The 20,943-nt window shown below is 41.3% G+C and overlaps 1 protein-coding gene across 3 annotated transcripts; it reads left to right on the top strand.

The window, feature by feature from the left end:
* Positions 1-1,168: 1,168 nt before the first annotated feature.
* On the top strand, positions 1,169-19,280 carry kdm3b (lysine (K)-specific demethylase 3B). 3 transcript variants are annotated; one of them, XM_068585944.1, is made up of 25 exons: positions 1,169-1,654; positions 6,417-6,584; positions 7,270-7,383; positions 7,677-7,782; positions 8,173-8,297; positions 8,543-8,596; positions 8,757-9,458; positions 9,569-10,769; positions 10,845-11,061; positions 11,225-11,439; positions 11,558-11,710; positions 11,903-12,010; positions 12,127-12,254; positions 12,354-12,654; positions 12,766-13,019; positions 13,341-13,613; positions 13,751-13,922; positions 14,478-14,568; positions 15,013-15,143; positions 15,298-15,417; positions 15,732-15,755; positions 17,489-17,628; positions 17,961-18,137; positions 18,262-18,396; positions 18,703-19,280. In XM_068585944.1, the coding sequence occupies exons 1-25, from the start codon at positions 1,445-1,447 to the stop codon at positions 18,781-18,783; spliced, it is 5,400 nt and encodes a 1,799-aa protein (XP_068442045.1). In that variant the 5' UTR covers positions 1,169-1,444; the 3' UTR covers positions 18,784-19,280. The 3 variants fall into 3 exon arrangements, with proteins under 3 accessions (XP_068442045.1, XP_068442047.1, XP_068442046.1); XM_068585945.1 differs by having other exon boundaries at positions 1,170-1,654; positions 12,357-12,654; XM_068585946.1 differs by lacking the exon at positions 15,732-15,755.
* Positions 19,281-20,943: the final 1,663 nt, after the last annotated feature.

The raw sequence follows: 20,943 nt of genomic DNA, 5'->3' as shown, positions 1-20,943 counted from the left end.
GGTTTCAGAGACCCTCTGACTTGCGTGTGCGTTAGATACCTTGGTCCGTGTTTCATGACGGGTCGGGTGGGTTGCCGACATCGCTGCAGACCCCTGACGCCCTTTACTTGGGCCGATCCCCGCCCTAGCGACGCGGTTGATGCGCACTAAGGACAGTGCACACCGGTCGAAAGGAGCAGGGGGCTGCGTCCCTCCCTGGCGGGGAGAGAAGTTCCAACAAACACATACTCCACCACCCCGCGAAGCAGCGAGGTCCAGGCATAGGCGCTCGAAAGCATACGACCGGAGCCGGCAAGCCACCTTCGGCCCGAGCCTTTCCAAGCTGACCATGTCGCAGCGCCCGGCGCGGTCCAGCACAGCAAGGGGAGAACATGACATTGCAGCACAGCTGCGCCGGCGACTACCTCAGAGGCCATGGAAAGAAGCACCAGCACCCCCAGGTGCTGCAGCAACAACAATGCTGTGGCTTGTTTATGATTAAATACGACTGTAAATCTAAAAAAACAGTAACATAATCAGCATTTCACTCACCAGATGCACATACCTCTGTGGGAAAGGGGTCATCTCCTCAGATTCTAGGTTCGAGGTGAGACGCTAGCTTCAATGACCAATCACAGCACATGTTAATGGTCATGCGAGCCCTGTGACCAACCACTCGTCGAGGGTCTCAAGAAGGCCCTTCCAAAATCTTACAAAGATAAAGAGAAGTGAAATGTGATTGGATAAAAAATTCTATTAAAGTGGTCCCAAGAAGCCATACAAGTGGCCTGAAGGAGCAGAGGAACAAAAGTAATTATAATACATGTGGTGTATTTGTGAAAAAAAAGCACTATAACTTTGTGATTCTATTTAGGCCTTCATATAAGGCTTAGAAAAATATTTAACAAATAAAGTGGAGTTAGTCATGTGTCTGTTATTTTTGTAACAAGTCAAAGTAAATATTGGTTAACGCCTCAAAAATCCAGAATGCTACTTGTTCGGCTCTAATATAAACAACAGATGATTTAATGAGTGATTTACCTTTGTATTAGCAACTCTACCACTGCGGGACATCTTGAAACTCAACACAGGGCACAACGTCACCCTGACGTGATTCCCAAGCCGGTCACCAGAGGGCGCTGTTTCAATGCGCCTGCTTTCTGTCTCCGCAGTGCTGCCTGTCGACGAGGAGTGCGTTTGATTGTTGCAGGGCTCAATGGCGGACAGAGCAGGATAGTCGCGTTAGCACCGAGGACAATAACATCTCGATTGAGTGAATTCCCGGCGTGACTTGGTCCGCTGCAGCGTTCCCCCCATGCAACGTTTGTAACGGGCTCTCTGTCTCTCGCTCACGTTTAGTAGAAAGTCGCCGCAGCTGTTTTCTGCTCGTCTTCCATCGCTTCTTGAGTTCCCGAGCGGAGAAGTTATCCGTTCATGGTGGCTCACTGACGGTAGCTAGCAAGCCATGGAGGTTTCCCTTGAACTGATAGGAAAGCGTCTGCTTTTGCTCCTCGACGACGGCAGGTCTGCGAATGGACCGGAGCCGGAGCCGGCTGCGTGGACCCGGGACTGGCTCCGGGGGACGGTGCGGGCAGTGAGCGTCATCGGCCTGCAGGTCCCGGAGGTTAGCGGGGTAGAGGCGACAACAACACCCGCTGCTGCTGCGGGGCTGACGGTCAGTGTTTACATACGAGAGAGCACTCTGCCTGGATAAAAACACACGCGTGATGTGTATGGCGTGTAGACCACCTCTTAAATCGGGCTTTAACACTAGTTAACGCCGGCTCAACCGTCAACAGTGGTGCGTTTGTTGCCTGTTAACGTGAGCTCGCGCATAGATTAGTTAGCTAACGTTACAAGTTGCGGTCGTGGCTAAACTCGAGACCGGGGATTATCTGGCCTTTGCTTTGTTCGCTTTTTTTCTCTTGTTAACGAATGACATTAAGCTCTACCAAAGATACTTGTAACTTCGTAGCATTACGGTTTAAAGCACAGATGCGACGGAGATAACAAGTTGTATACAATATTGAAACCAATCGCTGGTTGAATAACGGCGTCAGCTTGTCAGTTTCCTTCCAACGTTAGTTTAGTTAAAGGCCCCACAAGTTCATACGAGGGTGAACAAGGAATCCCTCTGACTTCACTGTGGGGTTCAGATTATTACATGTTTAGTTCAACGCACATGTGTGTGTGTGTGTGTGTGTGTGTGATATATAATAGCATCTTCAATTAATTATGTTAATCCTCCCATGCTGTTTAGTTAACATTTTGCAGGGTTGATAAACTCCTGAGTGACATTTGTGTGAGGTGTGTAAATGTTGGGTGGTGGTGTGGACTTAACGTTAAGCTCAAAATTGACGATTTACATGACAGTATTACAATAGTAAGCAATTACCAAGTAATTTTATAAAAAATGTTTGATTAATTTAATACAAACACTTTATTTGTACATTACTTTAAGGGATAAAGTGTGCATATAATAACATTGTGATACATCAAAACCTAGGTTTATTGGATTACAAATCACATAGTTTGAAATAATGTCGAGTGACAATTACATTAATGTAATTTATCTTTTGATTATTAAACAAATTAAAAATAAACATTTTTTTCCATCGTAAATAATCAGTGATGGTCCTTTCGGTTGTTGCAAAAGTACCATTTTTATTTGTCTCAAACAAAAACTATTAAACTGAGATCTACTCTATGAAATAAAAAGGTCTAAAAAGGTTTATCTTTTGGGAAACAAGATTGTCTTTCTCTTCTGAACTGTCCAATAACAAAAACTGGAGAAATTAGATGTACTTATGAAGTAAACATTAATTGGGGCAGGTGTTCTGCTTCAATGTACTTCAAATTCCCACAACTCTACAGACATGTGTATTGATCTCAACCACTTAGGCCAAATGCTACTTTTCTGATGTTACATGAGCATGACAAATAACAACCATGACAACTTGCATGTCTAGGAAAAATTAAATAAATTGGTAGCTGATTACAGTTTAAAAGAGGCTTTGTTGGGAGGTTCAATTCAGTGGTCTGTGAAGAAGATGGCAGTGCAGATTCTTGGCAGAAATAATTTACATATGTTTTGAATACAGCTTAGTGTAGTGCTGGGCAATATGGACCAAAATCATGTTTACATATGTTTAGGCTCAATGTCAATACAGGTTATCAATGTAATCCAAATCAAACAATGAATACAATAAAATACATTTACAAGGTTCTAAATAGTGGTACACAAAATATTATGCTGTAAAAAACAATAAAAGACAGCAGAGCAGCCATCAGGTGATAACGGGTATAATGTTTTTTCTGTGGCAATGTTATCTCATCAACGATTAATGACACAATAAACCTACATGTTTTCCCCTCCATTTAAGAGAAATGCCTCTCCCTGGCCGCTCATCATCACTACTTGCAGGATTGCGTCCGGCTGTTGGAAAAGCCGGGGCACCACTGTCGCGCAAAGCCATTTTAAAAACGCAACAGGCAACGGTTTAACCTTTATCACTTACTTTGACCGGTGGTTCATCCCTCAGTCAGTTACTTAGTGATAGTTATGAAAAAAATGAATAATACAAATTTAACCAGCCGGTCCAGATGCACGTAAAAGTAAAAAAGCCTGAACGTCGATGCCATAAAATACAAACCAAATGTCTTAAATGAAAACAAGAAGACGTCCTTTACAGCCGAGTATGTAAACAAGGTGTATTTTTGCTCCTTGCTCTAAGTCCTGCTCCAGATGTTTAGTAAGTTGAACAGATGCAGATCGGCACACAGTGACACTAATTGAGGCACAGATATGACTACTGTGTCAAAAATGTTTAAAAATAAAATATGCAGTTCTCAATTTTGTATTATTCCTCCTCTTGAATATGATTTAGTTGTGGCAGGATTTTCAGGTTCACAATACGTATCATCAGAATTTGTACTGTGGAATACTGTGCAAGAAAATATCGCACCACCCGTAATCAGATTCTGTATCACCCAACTCTACCTCTATGTCCCCTTCTATACCTATCTGGTTGTCACCCAATTAATGTAGACATAAATATAAAAGCACAATACTTCTGCACCACTTGACTGTCACACTTTATAACCTCTTTGAGGTGTTTGATTGTTGGTCTCTTCACTAGTCTCGACATATGTAGACATTTCCTGTCATATCTAATGGAAAGCTACAGGTATTTATTGTTGAATATTAACGCTGAAAGCTAAAAATGTAAATCTCCATTTATTGGTTAACTTTATTGCTGCGTTCACACCAAAAGCGGCGTGAATGTTTCTAATGCAAAGTCAATGTACAGATGCCACTTGTTCCGAACAACTTGAATTTACGCTGGGCAGCACGAATGACATCATGCATATAATGTGGCCTGAATAGATTTTGGTGTGAACGCAGCATTACCCCTCCTTTTCTTCAAAATCTATCACCAACTACTTCCAGTAATCAGCCAAAGGCATTCATCGATGGGCTGTTTGATTTGTTTTGACCAGGGACCGGTCATTTTGAATGGACTAGTTGTGTCCTAAAACTTATGCTCACGACAAGTGTTGAGAGAATTATCTTGTACAATGAAGGGAAGGAGCACACGAGTACCTGAACATAAAGCAGTTGGCTTGATGTTATCTGTGCAAACCTACTAACTCGATGCCTGCAGATGCCTGCAGAGCTAACTTCAACAACATAAGTACCAATTTAATTTAAGTTTCAGTTTGAATTCAACTTTTCTTTCTCGCTCATAACATTGCCAGCCAGAATTTTATTAAATCGGATTTGACTCCAAGCAGCAACAGGGGGTGTCAGGCAGAGTGATAAAAGACCACTTGGTCTCTCACAGCTTGCTCTGTAGCTGTTTGTCATAAGCTTGGATGTGTCTGTGGTGTTTTTATTTCAATTAAAGAGTCGACAAAACATTAAACCTCTGCTGTGGACTTAACAACCGTAACAACTAGGAGGTGTTATGGTGTCTTTAGTTAGTGTGATGAAAGTCAACAATACAAATCACACACACTTCATGAGAATAGGTAGCCCAGCTGTTGTCAAGTTTACTTTGTGACTTTTTGTACCAGTTCAATTGTGTTAATTGAGGGGTTCAGACTTGAGTACTGCGTTAAAATAGTCTAGGGGTCTACATTTGTTGGGGCGAGTTATTTGTGACAGTGAAAGCATAAAAAAACAAAATCCACGAAGTCAAGTTTGAGGAATATATTACTGGGTTAAGATGTATCAGACAACACTGCTGAGAGGTTTGTAATAATCACAGACAGAATGGCCAATGCAGCGTCTGCTGGGATTATGCATTGCAGCCGAAGGTTAACCAGATTTAACTTTTTTTTTGCCGGACAAACTTACGTTGTTTAGACAGAGCTTGGTCTGCTGGCATCCCAGTTGCACCAATGAACCGGCTCCATTCAAATGAATAAGAGGGCTGCGTTTTTCTCACAGGGGCACTGTCGTGGGAACGCACCCTTTAACTCACAACTGCTCCATGGGGGCTCCTCGGTGCCAATATGTTTGTGGTAGTTCTTTGCATCTCACTGGTGTGTCTGTCAGAGTAAATTGATTCAAAGGACAGCCATACTCACTGAAATTACTCTGGATAAATTAATAGTCAATAATACCATCAACTCAGACATCTGTAAGTAACTGACTAATTCCAATCCACTCGAGGAGAGATTCTCTGGTGCGTATCATTTTCTCGCAAACTGGAATACAGGTGCTAATTGGGTCAGCCTCATATACAAGCCGTGATAATTATCTAAAAATTCTGGATATGGAAGCATGTAATAATATAAAATACTACAGCAGATTACACATTGAATAGATATGCTTTGATACACTTTCAATCAACGAAAGTCGACTAATGGGCTGTTTTGACACCATCAATCAAATGTGGCCATGTTTAAAGGCTGTGTCTTATATTTCAAGTTTATCATCAACTTTTTATTTTAAACCAAAGTAGCTAGGTAACTAATGATTGACAGGGACTCCTCGTGTGGTCCTTCCAAGTGGTCTCTTCGTGTGAGTCACATCCTAGTTCAATGCAAAATGGAGTGTGTTACTCTTGCTTTATTAGAAAATGGACCACTTTGATTTGCATTAAATGTGCTCAAGACAAAGTTGGATTCAATCATATTATCATTTTACCAGTGACACATACAAACTTGCTGTAGATGTAACCAGATTATGTCATACTGTAATTAAAAAAACGGCACTGTTGACTGTTGCCGCAGGTAGATTATAGCTTGCCAGTCCATTTGCAGTAATTCTGTTATGTTATTTTAACGTATTTCCACTATTTTCATTGTATACTGCATTTTATATTAAATTGATTTGATTTGCCGTAGTTGCAGTTACAGAGGAAGTAGTCCTATATGACTTTACAGTCCTTGTGTTTATGTTCTGCTTTTTTCTGTTTTTCTATCTGCAGGTATTTGTGGAGTTTGAGAATACTTTGCAGCGCTGTTCTTGGGTGCAGGTGTTTGACAAGGGGGTGAAAGCCGTGCTGGTGGAAGACTCTATTGTTTGGGCCAGTCGGAGTGATGGGAGTACCGGTACTGCAGGAGCAACGGCGTCATCCACAGCCTGGCCTGCTTTGGTGAGTCGAGCCTTGAAACAATCTGGGTTGACCGTTGAAGTGCGGAATAAGCTTCAAGACAAGGCCAACCAAATGCTAAGTCCTGTTTTGCAGATTTTAATAATAATATTTTTTGGATTGAGAATTCCTTCCTATTACTAATTTTAAGTAACATTTTCACACTTTTCAAAAAGTTGATGCAGGAAAGGTTTGTCGGTTATGATATCAAACTAGAATGCACAGGTTAGATTTATAGTGTGTATGTGTAATCTTGTATAGCATATGGCTGATATGAATTTCATCTAGCTTCAAGTGAGATGCATTTGGAAATTAAATTTGCACTTTTGACTAAACCCTGATGTCAGCTACAGATGCCTTTCACTGCCCAGGTCCACCTTCCCCACATAGACTTTGGCAAAACCCATAGTCACGCTCCAATTTACCCTTCAGCTTGAAGGGTTGTTTTTGACTTATTTGAGCCCAGTGCAGACAGACTTTTGGCTCTGCTAGTATGTTCATGTGGATATTATGGCTGGAAACACAGGAATCTGATATGACTCACTATAAGATGAAGAAAAAGTTCAAGACATGAGGAGCTTTGGTGTAAACGTAGCCTCAAAAATACAGTTATCTGCATTATTTTGACCTGTTGAATTTAATACAAATAACAAGTATTTTTCAAATCATTTATTTACTCTTTCATCAGGTTTACCGCTCCTTGGTGGACAGAGTGGGTTTAGGATCATTAGTTCCTGTGGAGTATTTTGGAAACAAGAGTTTTGAGTTCCTACCTGATAACAAAACTGTCCAGAGGTTCGAGGTATGTACTTTTGTATTACACTGTGAAACATTTTAAGTAGTGTTAAGTGCTGAAACTATTAGTTTATAAACAGTTTGATGACGGATAAAATCTTGTTATAGTAACAGGATTATTTAGGATATAATTCAAACTTTCTTAGGCAGGAGATTTATTTTTAAAATAATAATAGTAAACACACTTTGCAATAATAAAAGGAAAAACAGCATCAACTGAGTTACAGCGCTGGTGTTCTTTCCTGTAATATTCTAGTGTGATGTTTTACAGTATTGTTGTGTTGTTGTATCCTTATTCAGGTTGATAAAGACATAAGACACCCTTTGATGTTGGAGCAGCCCTCACTGCAGACTGCCATTTCCAGCTGGCGCACTGACTTTGAACTTCAGGAAATCTTCAGGAAGGGTAAGACCCTTTTTTCATTTTGTTTTCTGGACTTGGAAATAATGTTAATTTGAAATGCTTAAACTTGACATTTGTCATAAAGTGATGTTGAGCACTCACAGTTTGATACAGATGGACTAACAACAGTGACTGTAAGTCAGAGTTTCTGATGCAAAACATGTTGATGAAACAAAGTGTAGCAAAGATCACTAATTATTTTATTAGCTTAATAACAGATAATCTGCTCAGAGTATAATGGTCATCTGGTGTTGCAGCAGCAACTTGCTAGATTGAGAAACTTTCAAGCCTTTATAATCTTCAAGTCTGTGGTATTGTTGACTTATTTCAGGTGTTTTATTAAAATTTGCCAGAATGTAACTCTCCAGCTTTTCTCCCTGTTCCTACCCGTAGGTTCATACACTATTCAAGGACGCAGGGTTCGTGTGTACCAGCCAGAGTTTGAGGAATGCTGGGCTTTAGGACTGGTCTCACAGCACGACCCTATCTCACACATTATGGAGATTACCACAGATAAGGTAAAAACAAAAGCTTATGTTATATGTTGAATTAGGAGGCAAATTGTGTCAGATAGTTAACGATCTAAATACCGAAACAAATGAGAACTGTGATACAATTTAAAAAAAAAAATGTTTTCTTGAATGTGAAAATGTCACGAGTTTAACTAAAAATTCAGAATAAAGTCGATCTACAGGTGGATTGGCTGTAGCCCCGGTTATGGTGTGAAAGAATTGCGCTTAAATACCATCTTTCTTTGCTGTAGGGCGAAAATCAGACGGTAGATCCTCGTGTGATACATGTCATGCTGGCAGAGGAGGTAAGATTGTCGTATTATCTTTCTGTAATGGTTGCACTGAATATTACCTGTATTTATTCCCTATAAATAAATTACCTTTTAATACTAAGTTGTATATTTTCATCTTTGGGATTTGTATTTTTACATTTTAACAGAATTGCTTCTTGTACTACCCTTTTAGCTTGGTAAGAATGGGCGCCGAAGGAAGGACAGTGAAACAATGAAAGGCGACGGTGGACGCAGACGTAGGACTGCTTCTGAAGGTGGTGACGATGACTTGAACTTGAAACGTTTTAAAGGAGCAGTAGATGCGGTAGCCGACGGGCAAAACTGTGGCGATTCCAACAAAATTCTAGCCGACGGGATGGGTATCTGGGGGGGAGACTCTGCAGAAAGAGTCAGCAGTACAACCAAAAATGGAAGCTCTTCAGAAGGAACCTTTGCTCAGGGCAGAGTGTCATCCCCAAACACCAACTCCTTACTCCAGATGGACCAATTGAACGCTACTCCTCGTCATCCTGCACATGTTAAAGAAAATGGGCGCTCAATCTCCACACAAGGAGCACCAGATTCCACCACTGCAGTTACTCACACCCCCACCCCTCCCCCCCTCAAACCAGCCCCCTCTCCCTTCTCCACTACATCTTTCCCATCGCTAGGCCAGATGCCGAGCCTAGTCCCTGGAGCTCCAGCCCCGAAGGCCTCTCCATCCCCCCAGCCAGATCGAGAAGAGGCCTCCCAATCAGCTTATTCCAAAACAGCTGCTCTTGTTTCCCCGGGGCCTGTCACCATTTCTTGGTCACATGACAGCGGCCCGAGTGTGGCACTTTCTGCCCCTGTGGGCTTTAGTCCTAAAGCCCCCACCTGGGGAAGCCAGACTGAGGTAAGACAATCCATATGATCAATACCGTTGTATGATGCCTTTGCAAGTCATCACAGTTTTGTTTCTATTATTAATACAATGTTACTGTACCACATTGTTTTCTTTCCCAGGGCTCCAAAACTGCATCGGGCTTTTGTTTGCCCCCGACTGTGCCCACTGCTTCTGTATTTGGAGACATTACCTCTCAAACAAATGGAGCTCATACCACTACGACGGCCTCCCAGGACACTCCCAGGCCTTTTGGCTTCGGCTTTGGCGGAGCAAAGAATGAGGCTCAATCCCAACAAGACCAAAACTTGTTTTTCCAGTGCATGACCCAGAATTCTGGATCCAGCCCAAGTCTAGCTGCTGGTCCGACCCAGTCCAAGGACACCAATTACTTCACCACAGTGTCTGAAAGCTTGAGTAAAGAGCCCCCAAGCCTTTTCAAGCCTGCAACCTCCACTGAAGGGCTCAAAAAGCCTGAGCAGCCCAAAGTGCCTGAGACCCATTTATCAGGAAATGGTGTGCTCAACAAATCGTCATTGGCCTTCCAGGGCATGTGTGGCTCAGCAGGGGGAAGAGGTTCTGGTCTAAATGTTGGTTGTCTGACTGGGGCTGCTGGAGCTCCTATAAGTACTTCTAAGAAGAGCAGTAATAATGGGACTTCTGTGGGAGGCTTAGGGCTGCAATCTGGTTTTACTACTTCAGATAGCCACCAGAACCTGTTTCTGCAGGCCTCCAAAGAGCCTGCTAATCCATTTCTGGCATATGGAGACAAAACCTCCCACACCTCCTTTGCTGGCCTCACTGGGGCTGAGCCACAGACCCTTGGCCATGCCTCAGACAGCAAGCCAAACCTTTTCACTATGGCAGAGCCACCTAAGGGGATTCTGTCTTCCTCTTTCCCAGTGCTCTCAGAAGCTGCTTCACCCAGCTCTTCCTCCTCTCCAGCACCGATCCCATCACAGAGGTCACAGAGTGAAGAGACTGTGATAAAGGAGGAGTTAGAGGCTGGGGAGATGCCTACATCCACCTCAGGCTGTCCCATGTTTGGAAGCACTGGCCCTGATGGAATGGAAGAGGTCCCTGTGTCCTTTGATCAGAGCCAGTCTCAGAAGTTTACCCTGGAGGATAGAGGCCAATCGTCAAAACGGGACTCTGACTCCAGCAGCAACAGTGACCTGTCAGACCTAAGTGAGAATGAAGAGGGCCCTGAGAAAGGACAAATCCCAGGAGGACCACTCCACCCTTCCAAGGATGGGGCAATGTTGCAGAAAACTAAAATCCAAGGAGCTCCTAAAGGCCGACCACGTAACAAGCCTTTCAAAGGTAAGCCTTGTCCACTCTTTCTCGTTTGTGGTGACAAACTAAAAAATGTAATTAATACTATTTTTTTTCCTCCAGTGGGCCAGTCTGTACTAAAAGACCAGAGCAAAGTGCGTCGTCTGAAGCAGTCTGGTGAGTCCTTTCTCCAGGATGGCTCCTGCATCAATGTGGCCCCTCACTTACACAAGTGCCGCGAGTGCCGCCTGGAGCGCTACCGTAAATATCGTACTACAGGCGAAGATAGTGATGATGATCACGACCCAAATGTGTCCTGTCGGTTCTTCCACTTCAGAAGGTACACGTTTATATGCTTGTGCTGCTCAATGTCTTGCTTTGTGTGTTTGAGCTTCTGGGAGGAAGTCTTAGAGAGTTATCCGAATAGAGGAAGCAATCATCAATCAAGCAATGATGTGTTACGGAATTAACTCCTTTTTTCCGATTTCTCTTCCCATGACCAGGTTGGCTTTCACTCGTAAAGGCATACTGCGTGTGGAGGGCTTCCTGAGTCCTCAGCAGAGCGATTCCATGGCCATGGGTCTGTGGCTACCTGCACCAGCTGTCCTAGAGGGCCTTGACCTTGATACATCCAAGTACATCCTGGCCAATGTGGGAGACCAGTTCTGTCAATTGGTCATGTCTGAAAAGGAGGCCATGATGATGGTGGAACCTCACCGTGAGTATAAGAACAGGATTTTATTCACTTTTAATGTTTTAGCTTGTCCTACAAGACTCACCCTGTCAAAAGAGTCTATTGTATTATAATCCTATTTTTTCTTTGGTCTGTCCTGCAGAGAAAGTAGCGTGGAAACGTGCTGTGCGAGGTGTCAGAGAAATGTGTGACGTGTGTGAGACCACCCTGTTCAACATTCATTGGGTGTGTCGCAAGTGTGGCTTTGGAGTGTGTCTGGACTGCTATCGGCTCCGCAGGAACAGGCCAAGGGAGGGTGAGTCAAAACGGAATGACATTTAGGGAGCTTTTAGAGTTGTTACCAGTTCACTGCTGTGTTACTGTGCTAACCTAACTTGTTTATTTCATTGCATATCTTTTATCAAAATACAAACAAGCGATGACAGGGATATTACTTTGTTAGATCTTTTGAAGTTGAGTGAGATGGTTATTATGTTCTTCCCTTCAGATGTAGATGAAGGTCCGGAGGATGAGGTTTTCTCCTGGTTGAAGTGTGCCAAAGGCCAACCTCACGAGCCACAGAACCTTATGCCTACGCAGATTATACCTGGGACAGGTAATGTGTCTTAACTAAATCAATCTCCATCACAAGCATGAAGTAATTCAATATATAATTTTGTATTGGAACAATAAGAGTTGTAATTATTGTTGTTTTTGCCTTTCTTCCTTTAGCTCTTTACAACATAGGTGACATGGTGCACTCAGCAAGAGGCAAGTGGGGTATTAAGGCCAATTGTCCCTGCACCAGTCGACACACTAAGCCTCTAGTACGCCCTAGTGCCCCCAATGGGATTTCACAGGTACTGTTGTGCCTCGTCATATTTTCTTTTGTTCTCCATATCTGTATTGTGCAAAGTGTTCAACTTGAAGGCTCTAATGTCTGGTTGTGCTTGTCTCAGCAGTCTACAACAGGTAGTAGTGGAATCCTCGCAAGTGCAGCTTCTGGTGTTGGCTTCACCCTGAAATCAGAGGGAGAAACATCAGCCATCAAAACAGAGACTACGCAAACCGCAGCGCCATCAGACAGTGGGGGAGGAGAAAGTGTAGGCAGTGTCAGTAACTCAACCAGTGGTACATCCTCCCCCTGTAACCTCACCCAGTCCTCTGCCAAGGAGTCCCGCTCATCAGGCGAGGGCAACAGCTCTGCTCTGCACTGGCTGGCAGATTTGGCCACACAGAAAGCCAAGGATGACACCAAGGGTAAGTAGGAAAGAGGAAATGCTGAGTCAGTGTAGTCTGAGTGCATGGAAAACGTCTAAATCCATATTAAAGTTGAAGTCACCTCACTATCCTTTTACCATCTTCTTCCAGAATCTGGTTCACTTCGCTCCATGATGAATCGAGACAGCCGGCCTCCCTTTGGCCTGGACTCACTCAGTGCCCTGTCAAAGCCGTCTGCTTCCAGTCCTAAGCTATTTAACAGTCTGTTACTGGGCTCCAGTATGACCCAGTCCAAACCTGAGGGGTCCAGTCTCCGGGATCTGCTCAACTCCGGACCGGGCAAGCTCCCCCAGGGGCCTGGAGACAGTGGGGTGCCATTCCCTTCTGTATTTACCTCAACAGGGGTACGTTCATTTAGTTTTATACATTCATACCAAAAATGCAATCAGCAAGATCACTTTTTGATTGAAAAATGTGTCAGTTGTAAGAAAACTACAATTACATTGTCACACTTTACACCGTGTATGCCTAATTTTATATGAAAAGCATAATTGCAGTTGGATTAATTGATTGTGAATTGTGTTTGTGTCAGTTATTGGTGAAGCAATAAAGCAGTCACTTTGAAAATGCCAAAGGATGACATCACTAATAACGACACATTTTCAAAAAGAGACGAGGCTTTACTTTAATTATTTACCTGAAATTAAAGTTATTTTCTCTGTCAGAGTGACAAGCTGAAGAGCAGCCTCCCAAACTTCCTGGATCACATCATCGCCTCCGTTGTGGAGACCAAGAAGGCAGAAGGCCGTCGGACAGGGGCGCCTGAGGGCAGCGAGCTTGGTGTTTTGGGCGGCCGCAAAGACGGAGTAATGGGCCTTAGTGTTTTGGAACCACATACCTCACATTCCTGGCTCTGTGATGGACGACTCCTCTGCCTACAAGATCCCAGCAATAGCAACAACTGGAAAATCTTCAGAGAATGCTGGAAGCAGGGACAAGTAAGAAACACAATTAGTAAAACCCCTGAGGCATCTGTGGCAGCAACATGATGGCGCTGCACAAGAAAGATCTCGGTTTGAGACACAGGGTTGAAACTTAACAGTCGTCTTTTTAATCTCTTCCCTTTTGTGTGCAGCCCGTGTTGGTGTCAGGGATACATAAACGCCTGAAAAATGATTTGTGGCGGCCCGATGCCTTCAGTAGGGAGTTTGGAGACCAGGACGTAGACCTGGTCAACTGTAGGAACTGTGCTATCATCTCTGATGTGAAGGTGCGAGACTTCTGGGACGGCTTCGAGATCATCTCTAGTGAGTATACAAACAATCTTTTCTTAGATTATTCTTCGTTGTTGGATTTATTAATTGGTGCAAAAAGCACTGTTATTTTAGCTCGAGTTTCTTTCATCTAATGTCTTTGAGTACCTTGAAAAGCGCTAATAAAATGTTTAAATTATATTAATATTAAATAGGGCTGACAAGTCAACGCATTATGCGTTAACTTCTCAATCCTTTAACTGTGGTAATTATTTGATCATGTGTTAACTGCATGATTGTTTTTGCATTGGGAGGAGCTTATGACTGCCGCACACAGGTTCTGCACTTAAAATCTCTTCCAGACAGCGTAGTTCAGACATTGGCATCTTACGGCTCACCCAGTCCGGCCTGCGTGAGGTCAATCAAAAATGAAAATAAATTAATAAGACGCACACCATAAATGCAAAAGACAAAGACAAAGACAAAGACACTGCTTTTACTTTGAACGTGATTTATGTACGTGCGTTCGCACGTACATAATTAATTAATCAGTTTCATTTTTTCAACTTTGCCTAGCCCTATTATTAATGTGTTTTTCTGTGAATGCAGAGCGACTGCAAGATAATGAGGGCCAGCCTATGGTGTTGAAATTAAAGGATTGGCCGCCAGGTGAAGACTTCAAAGACATGATGTCCACACGGTGAGGGATGCAGAATTATGTTGCTTTTTATGTTTTTCATGCATTTGCTCACCAACCAAACTCCCCACTTCATTCCCAGAAGTTTCATCATACAATTTACAAGTCACCAGGAACATATGGAGTCAGTTTTTATTATTAATAGAGTTTTGGGCATTTCTCAAACAACAATGGGTAAATGTATTCTTTATTAGACTATTAATATTAGCATTTCTTTGCCATCTATGATTCGTACCTTAATTGGTACCTTCATGCAAGTACTTGCATGAGCTTGTTAAATGAGAGATAACCACCATAATTTGTCCATGTTTCTTAGAGGTATATTTTAATTGTCTTAATCTGTTAAGAAAGATTGCTTTTACTTTATTTTTGTAAAATAATTATTTTTACAAAACACAATTGTGCATCTTATTGTTGTGTTGCAATATTCTTTCATACTTTTGCCAGGTTCGACGATCTGATGGATAACCTCCCTTTGCCCGAGTACACAAAAAGAGATGGTCGTTTAAACCTTGCGGCCCGTCTGCCCAACTTTTTTGTCCGTCCTGACCTTGGACCTAAGATGTACAACGCCTATGGTTAGAAGGATTGGCTTATTCCCTGTCAACTCAGCTATATTTCTTGTTTCTTTCTCCCACTTCTTATATTATATATATATGCACACGCACTCACTCACACTCTCTATCATCTTCCATTTCTCTCTCACTCCCTCATTGTCTTTCTTTTCCTCAGGCTTAACCTCTTCTGAAGACAGGAAAGTGGGAACCACTAATCTCCATCTGGATGTCTCTGATGCTGTCAACGTCATGGTCTATGTCGGTATCCCCCAAATAGAGGGAGACCCAGGGCAAGGTCAGCGGAGTTAAACACTCACTTTCCCCCGCTCTCTTTGTCTTGTGCTGTTCTCTAGTTTCACTTCATACAAAATCCAAGATATTGTATAGCATTTTTAGGATAAAAGAAGGAATTCTTTTCAAACACTGAACATGAATCACATTGATTACTCCTGAACACTCTTAAACATTATTGTTACAGCTGTTTCCTGAACTTCGTGCTTTTACTGTTTTAGTTGCTCCAGGCTTAATTGGCTTGGATACAGTACTTAAAACACCTTTCAGTGAGTCTCACTTTATACTTTACATGATGGCAACATTTCTCTTTCTCAGAGGCCGATATCAATGGACGCAAAGGTCTGTAGACTTTCAATTGTATCACTTCAGTAGCATGCCCTTCTTTTTGACTAACCTTTGACTCCCCTTCCTCACTCCTCCACCCTATCCTTTTGGTATTATCTGTGTTGTAGGGGCCAGAGCACTGGGACCCATCTGTTGGTTTCTACTGTGGCATGTTTTGGTAATTTCTATGTAACGGCTTTATTAACAACTTCAATGAATGGCAATGACATTCCTGTTTCTCTTTGGAGATCCTGAATTTCTTCTTTGTAGATTTCAGGGTCGGGTGAAACATTGTGTAATTTCCTTTAGTTTATGGAATTATCTTTGCTTTTGATGAGCTGTGTGCTCTGGTCCTTACATGGTGGGAGAAATGTTCCAATTAAGGGCATTTAGAATTGGCATCCATATTCCCTTGCAGGCTTCCTTTCACTCAGTGACACTAGCACACACCCAAAAGTATCACCCTGTCTGTGAAAGAGTAATTGTGACTGACCAGACAATAATTAATGCTATATATATATATATATATATATATATATATATATATATATATATAGATATATAGATATATATAGATATATAGATATATATATAGATATATCTATATAGATATAGATATATCTATATAGATATACATATAGATCTATATATCTATATAGATATATATCTATATATCTATATAGATATATATCTATATATCGATATATATAGATATATATCTATATATCGATATAGATATAGATCTATATAGACACAGACAGACAGACACATTCTAATATGTTACTTCACTAGCCACCTAGGTAAATGCATACACATCGTTAGTTAGCAATGAGAAATTCTGGAGGAAAAAAACAGCTTTGAGTAAGTGAAAGACAAAAGTCCATTGACGCAAAGAGTTATCCCTTACCATCTTTCTGAATAACCTATTATTACGCACCGTTAATGAGAGGTCAGTATATTTTCTGTTAGTTAGCTGATCCTTATGGTCAACCTCACGCTGTGAATCATATGTGGGTAAATGTGATTGTCTGTTTCTTTGCCCCAGTGGTTCTCAACTGGTCCAGCCACAACATTCACATTTGTCTTAACTCACAATGAAGAAAATGTATACAATTTGAATTATTCCATGCACTAGAAACATTAGTCCTTTTTATGACATTCATCTTTTACCAAATGCTGTATTAATGACTTGTGATGTTTGAGTCACGTGACCCACGTGATTCAGCTACAAACAGTATTTTAAGAGCAGTTGTGAAAAAATCAGTGCACTTTAGAATAAAACTTAATGGCCCACAAACGTACAGTTCACTTGTAATAGACCTGCAACCTCACGAGCAATGAGCCACCAGTTGAGAACTACAGATCTTTGCCTTTTTGTTCAAACGGTATGATTGATGTACGTAAATTCAGTTTAAAAAATATTCTATGAGAAATGCAGATTTGTTTGACAGTACCAGTCACTGAGGCATGACACGTTAAGCCATCAAACTGTAATGAATCCAAGAGAGTAGTCTTATTAATTAACATATTAACTTATTAACCACAGATCCAAACCTAATTCAGGAAAAAATTGTCATCGTAGAAACATGGCTGATAATCCTCTGGTGCCGTGTGTGTGTGTGTGCGTGTGTGTGTGTGTGTGTGTGTGTGTGTGTGTGTGTGTGTGTGTGTGTGTGTGCGCGTGTGCGTGTGTGTGTGTGTGTGTGTGTGTGTGTGTGTGTGTGTGTTGTTTCTCCTTGGTTTTCCAGAGGTCATGACCACTATTGAGGAGGGTGATGTGGATGAAATGACAAAGAGAAGGGTATACGAGATAAAGGAGAAACCTGGAGCTCTCTGGCATATCTACGCTGCCAAGGATGCTGAGAAGATCAGAGAACTTCTCCGCAAGGTCAGCAACCAGCAGAAGATTTCGGTCTAAAATAGCATCGGATCTTTCGAGCTTTACAAAGACAATGTGTTTTATGAAAACTGCACTGCCGATGACCTGTAGCAGATGCATATGTGTTCTAAAAAGCATTTCCTTTCATGAAAAACTCTTTACCGCCCAACCAACATTAATTTAAGACTACATACAGGAAAAATGTAAAAACCTAGTCTATACATTTATGTTTATCTAAATCCTGTCCCCTACATCCTTGTTTGTTATACCAAAGTTATCATCAGCTGGTTAGCAACAACACCCAAAGCCAATAGTGTGATTCTTATTGGATTGTCCGTCAGGTGGGAGAGGAGCAGGGTCAAGAAAACCCTCCAGACCACGACCCCATTCACGACCAGAGCTGGTACCTGGACCAAGTTCTCCGCCGTAGGCTCTATGAAGAATATGGTGTCCAAGGATGGGCCATTGTACAGTTCTTAGGAGATGCTGTATTTATCCCCGCTGGAGCTCCACACCAGGTTAGACATTTTTGTCTTCTATCTTGAAAGCTTGCTTTTGATATCCTTTGATTTAGAGCATTGAAGCCACTTGATTATTTTTTTCATTAACTTATGTGTACATGTTATGGTCTTCCTCCCCTAGGTTCACAACTTGTACAGCTGTATCAAGGTGGCAGAGGACTTTGTGTCTCCTGAGCATGTAAAACACTGTTTCAGACTGACACAAGAGTTCAGACACCTATCCACTACTCATACAAACCACGAAGACAAGCTCCAGGTGGGTGTGCTTTTCTCATGTATTGTCACATTCTAATGCATTCAACTAGCCACAGAATGATGTTTAAAAACATATACCTCTGTTTACGTAACCTCTATAATCTGCTAGTGTGATTGCCAAGAGAAGGGATTAAATGCTTAGAGTAATTCAATTTAAAAGTATCAATTGACGAAAATCAATATAAAACTGATAGAATTCATACACTACTGACACGTTTGTGGCAAAATGAAATAAGCCCTTGTCTGTGTGAGGCGTTGCTGTCTCCATGCCATTGTTTTAACAGACTTCTTGTTATTCTTGTCTCAGGTGAAGAACATCATCTATCATGCAGTGAAGGACGCTGTTGGGACACTGAAGGCCCATGAACCTAAACTAGCACGCCCTTAGCTCCTCACTTTGTGTAATCCCAAAATAACCAGCCTCTGACAACCACTCCACAACGTACACATACACACACAGTATACATTAAATACCTACATACACAAGTACAGGCTGCAGAGTGCAGAGTACAAAGATAGACTGTAGGTTATTTTGGGGCAGTGGAGGTTTGATTTGGGGAGGGATTAGACTGGGAGGGGCTAATCAGCGCTTTGATGAAGGAAGCCCTTTATCGCTGTTACACAGTACGCTCAGACTTGTCTAGTTGTTTTCCAATTATAATTTTTGGGGGATTAACTCTGTATTTAAGGTCAGTGTGTTTGTTCTGTTTGTTCTGTTTTCATTGTAAATGTAAAATGAGAGTTGGGAAGGTTAAAGCTGACTTGCCTTTGGAGCAGAAGTTCAGCTTCCATATAAGTGAAGTGACTGACACAATGCAAGTTCTCGGCTAACTTTCCTATTTTCATGACGTTGATATTATTTTTCTTAAATAGTTGCAAGGTTAACCTGTGTTTGTAGAATCTTTTTGTTCTTGGCGGTTTTAAACGGCTGATTGCTTCTGCCCTATGTGGCTTCAATGAATTTGAGAAGCAGCCAGTGAGGGGAAGCAGACCAAAGTTTTGTATTTTTTGTTTTTTTATTTCACTTTCAGAGTAAGAAGTCTTTTCTTTTTATACACCACAAGGCAATGATCAGGAGTACTTCAGAGGGCAAGATTTCTTTTTTTTTTTGGTCACCTATGGGCTGAATGAGCTGCAGGCTTCCAACAACTTTGTTCAAGAATCACAATTGCAGCTGAATAGAACTACTGGCCATTAACATTGTATCAATATATATATATATATATATATATATATATATATATATATATATATATATATATATATATATATATATATATATATTGATCTTAGCAATCTGTTTGATTTTTCACATTAAAGTTTAAAAAAACTACTGTTTGTCCACAGTTCGTTTATTACATGCAAAACCTTTATGCCTGTTCAACAAGGGTCTCTATAAAACTTGAAACTGTATATGAAAATGTCTGAATCAGGGCTGAAGCTAACAATTATTTTCATCAATAAATCTTTTTGATAAAGAACAAATAATAATAAAACTGAGAAAAGCAGCAAACATTTTAAATGGCATTCAACAATCAAATAGTTAATTTTGTGTTAATTGACTTAACGATTAATAAAGCAATTGTTTCAGCACTAAATATTTGTGATGTCTAAATGTAAAGGCCTGTGTGGTGTTTAATCAGCCAAATGAACATGTTTACTTTAACGAAGATGCTTTCATTTGCAATTTAAGTGCTGAATTTTCTTATTTTCCACTTTCATTTGCTTAATGAAGGAAATTATTATTACCAACGTTAAAGAAACTATGTAGCATTGAGGGATCTTTTGACAGAAATGGAATATAATATAAATTGATTTTCTTTAGTGCAATAATAATTATTGTGTTTTTACCAAGGAATGAGCTGTTTATATATACATATGAAGCAGGTTCTCTTAACGAAGCGGGCCACTGTGTTCAGTAGCTTAGAACAGACGAACCAAACACTGGCTCCAACCAGGGCCATTTGCTTCATGGTGTATTTGCGTCAGCCACAAGAAGCCCTCAGGAAGAGAACCAGGCTTTGAAGAACATTTTTACATTGTGGCAAAACAGTGGAATTACAACTTTCAGGACCATCGTGTGACCAAAAAACTTCCAGGTCTGTCCATGTGACCTAAAAAGATGTTTCATGTGAACGAATTGGTCACTTCCTCCAATGCTGTACCAAGCTCTCTGTATATGCACATACTTGACCTATGGGAGAAGTTTCCATTGATTGCAATCTGCAACTTCATGGCTAGATGCCGCCTAATCCTACACACTGCACCTTTAACAGCATACATATATATGAGATTTTTTTATATTTTTTTCACTATGTGCTCTGAAATTTGTCCTGTGTGGCCTAATTATCATCGCTCATGCCCGAATTAGTAAGAAGATCACAATAAATGGGGCAGGGAGAGAGTGTACTGTACATCATCAATAAGGACAATAAAAGCATGACAATGACCTATCATGTTATTTAACATTCAGGATCTTGTTATTCAGCGCCTGGTGTCTTCTATTATCATTGCCACCTATAAATTGAGCTTATTAGAGATTGCGTGT

The sequence above is a fragment of the Clinocottus analis genome, unplaced genomic scaffold (assembly GCF_023055335.1).
Source record: "Clinocottus analis isolate CAN_PGR_092001 unplaced genomic scaffold, fCliAna1.0.p SCAF_10, whole genome shotgun sequence".
Lineage (NCBI taxonomy): Eukaryota > Metazoa > Chordata > Actinopteri > Perciformes > Cottidae > Clinocottus > Clinocottus analis.
This window is presented reverse-complemented; position numbering and strand designations above follow the sequence as displayed.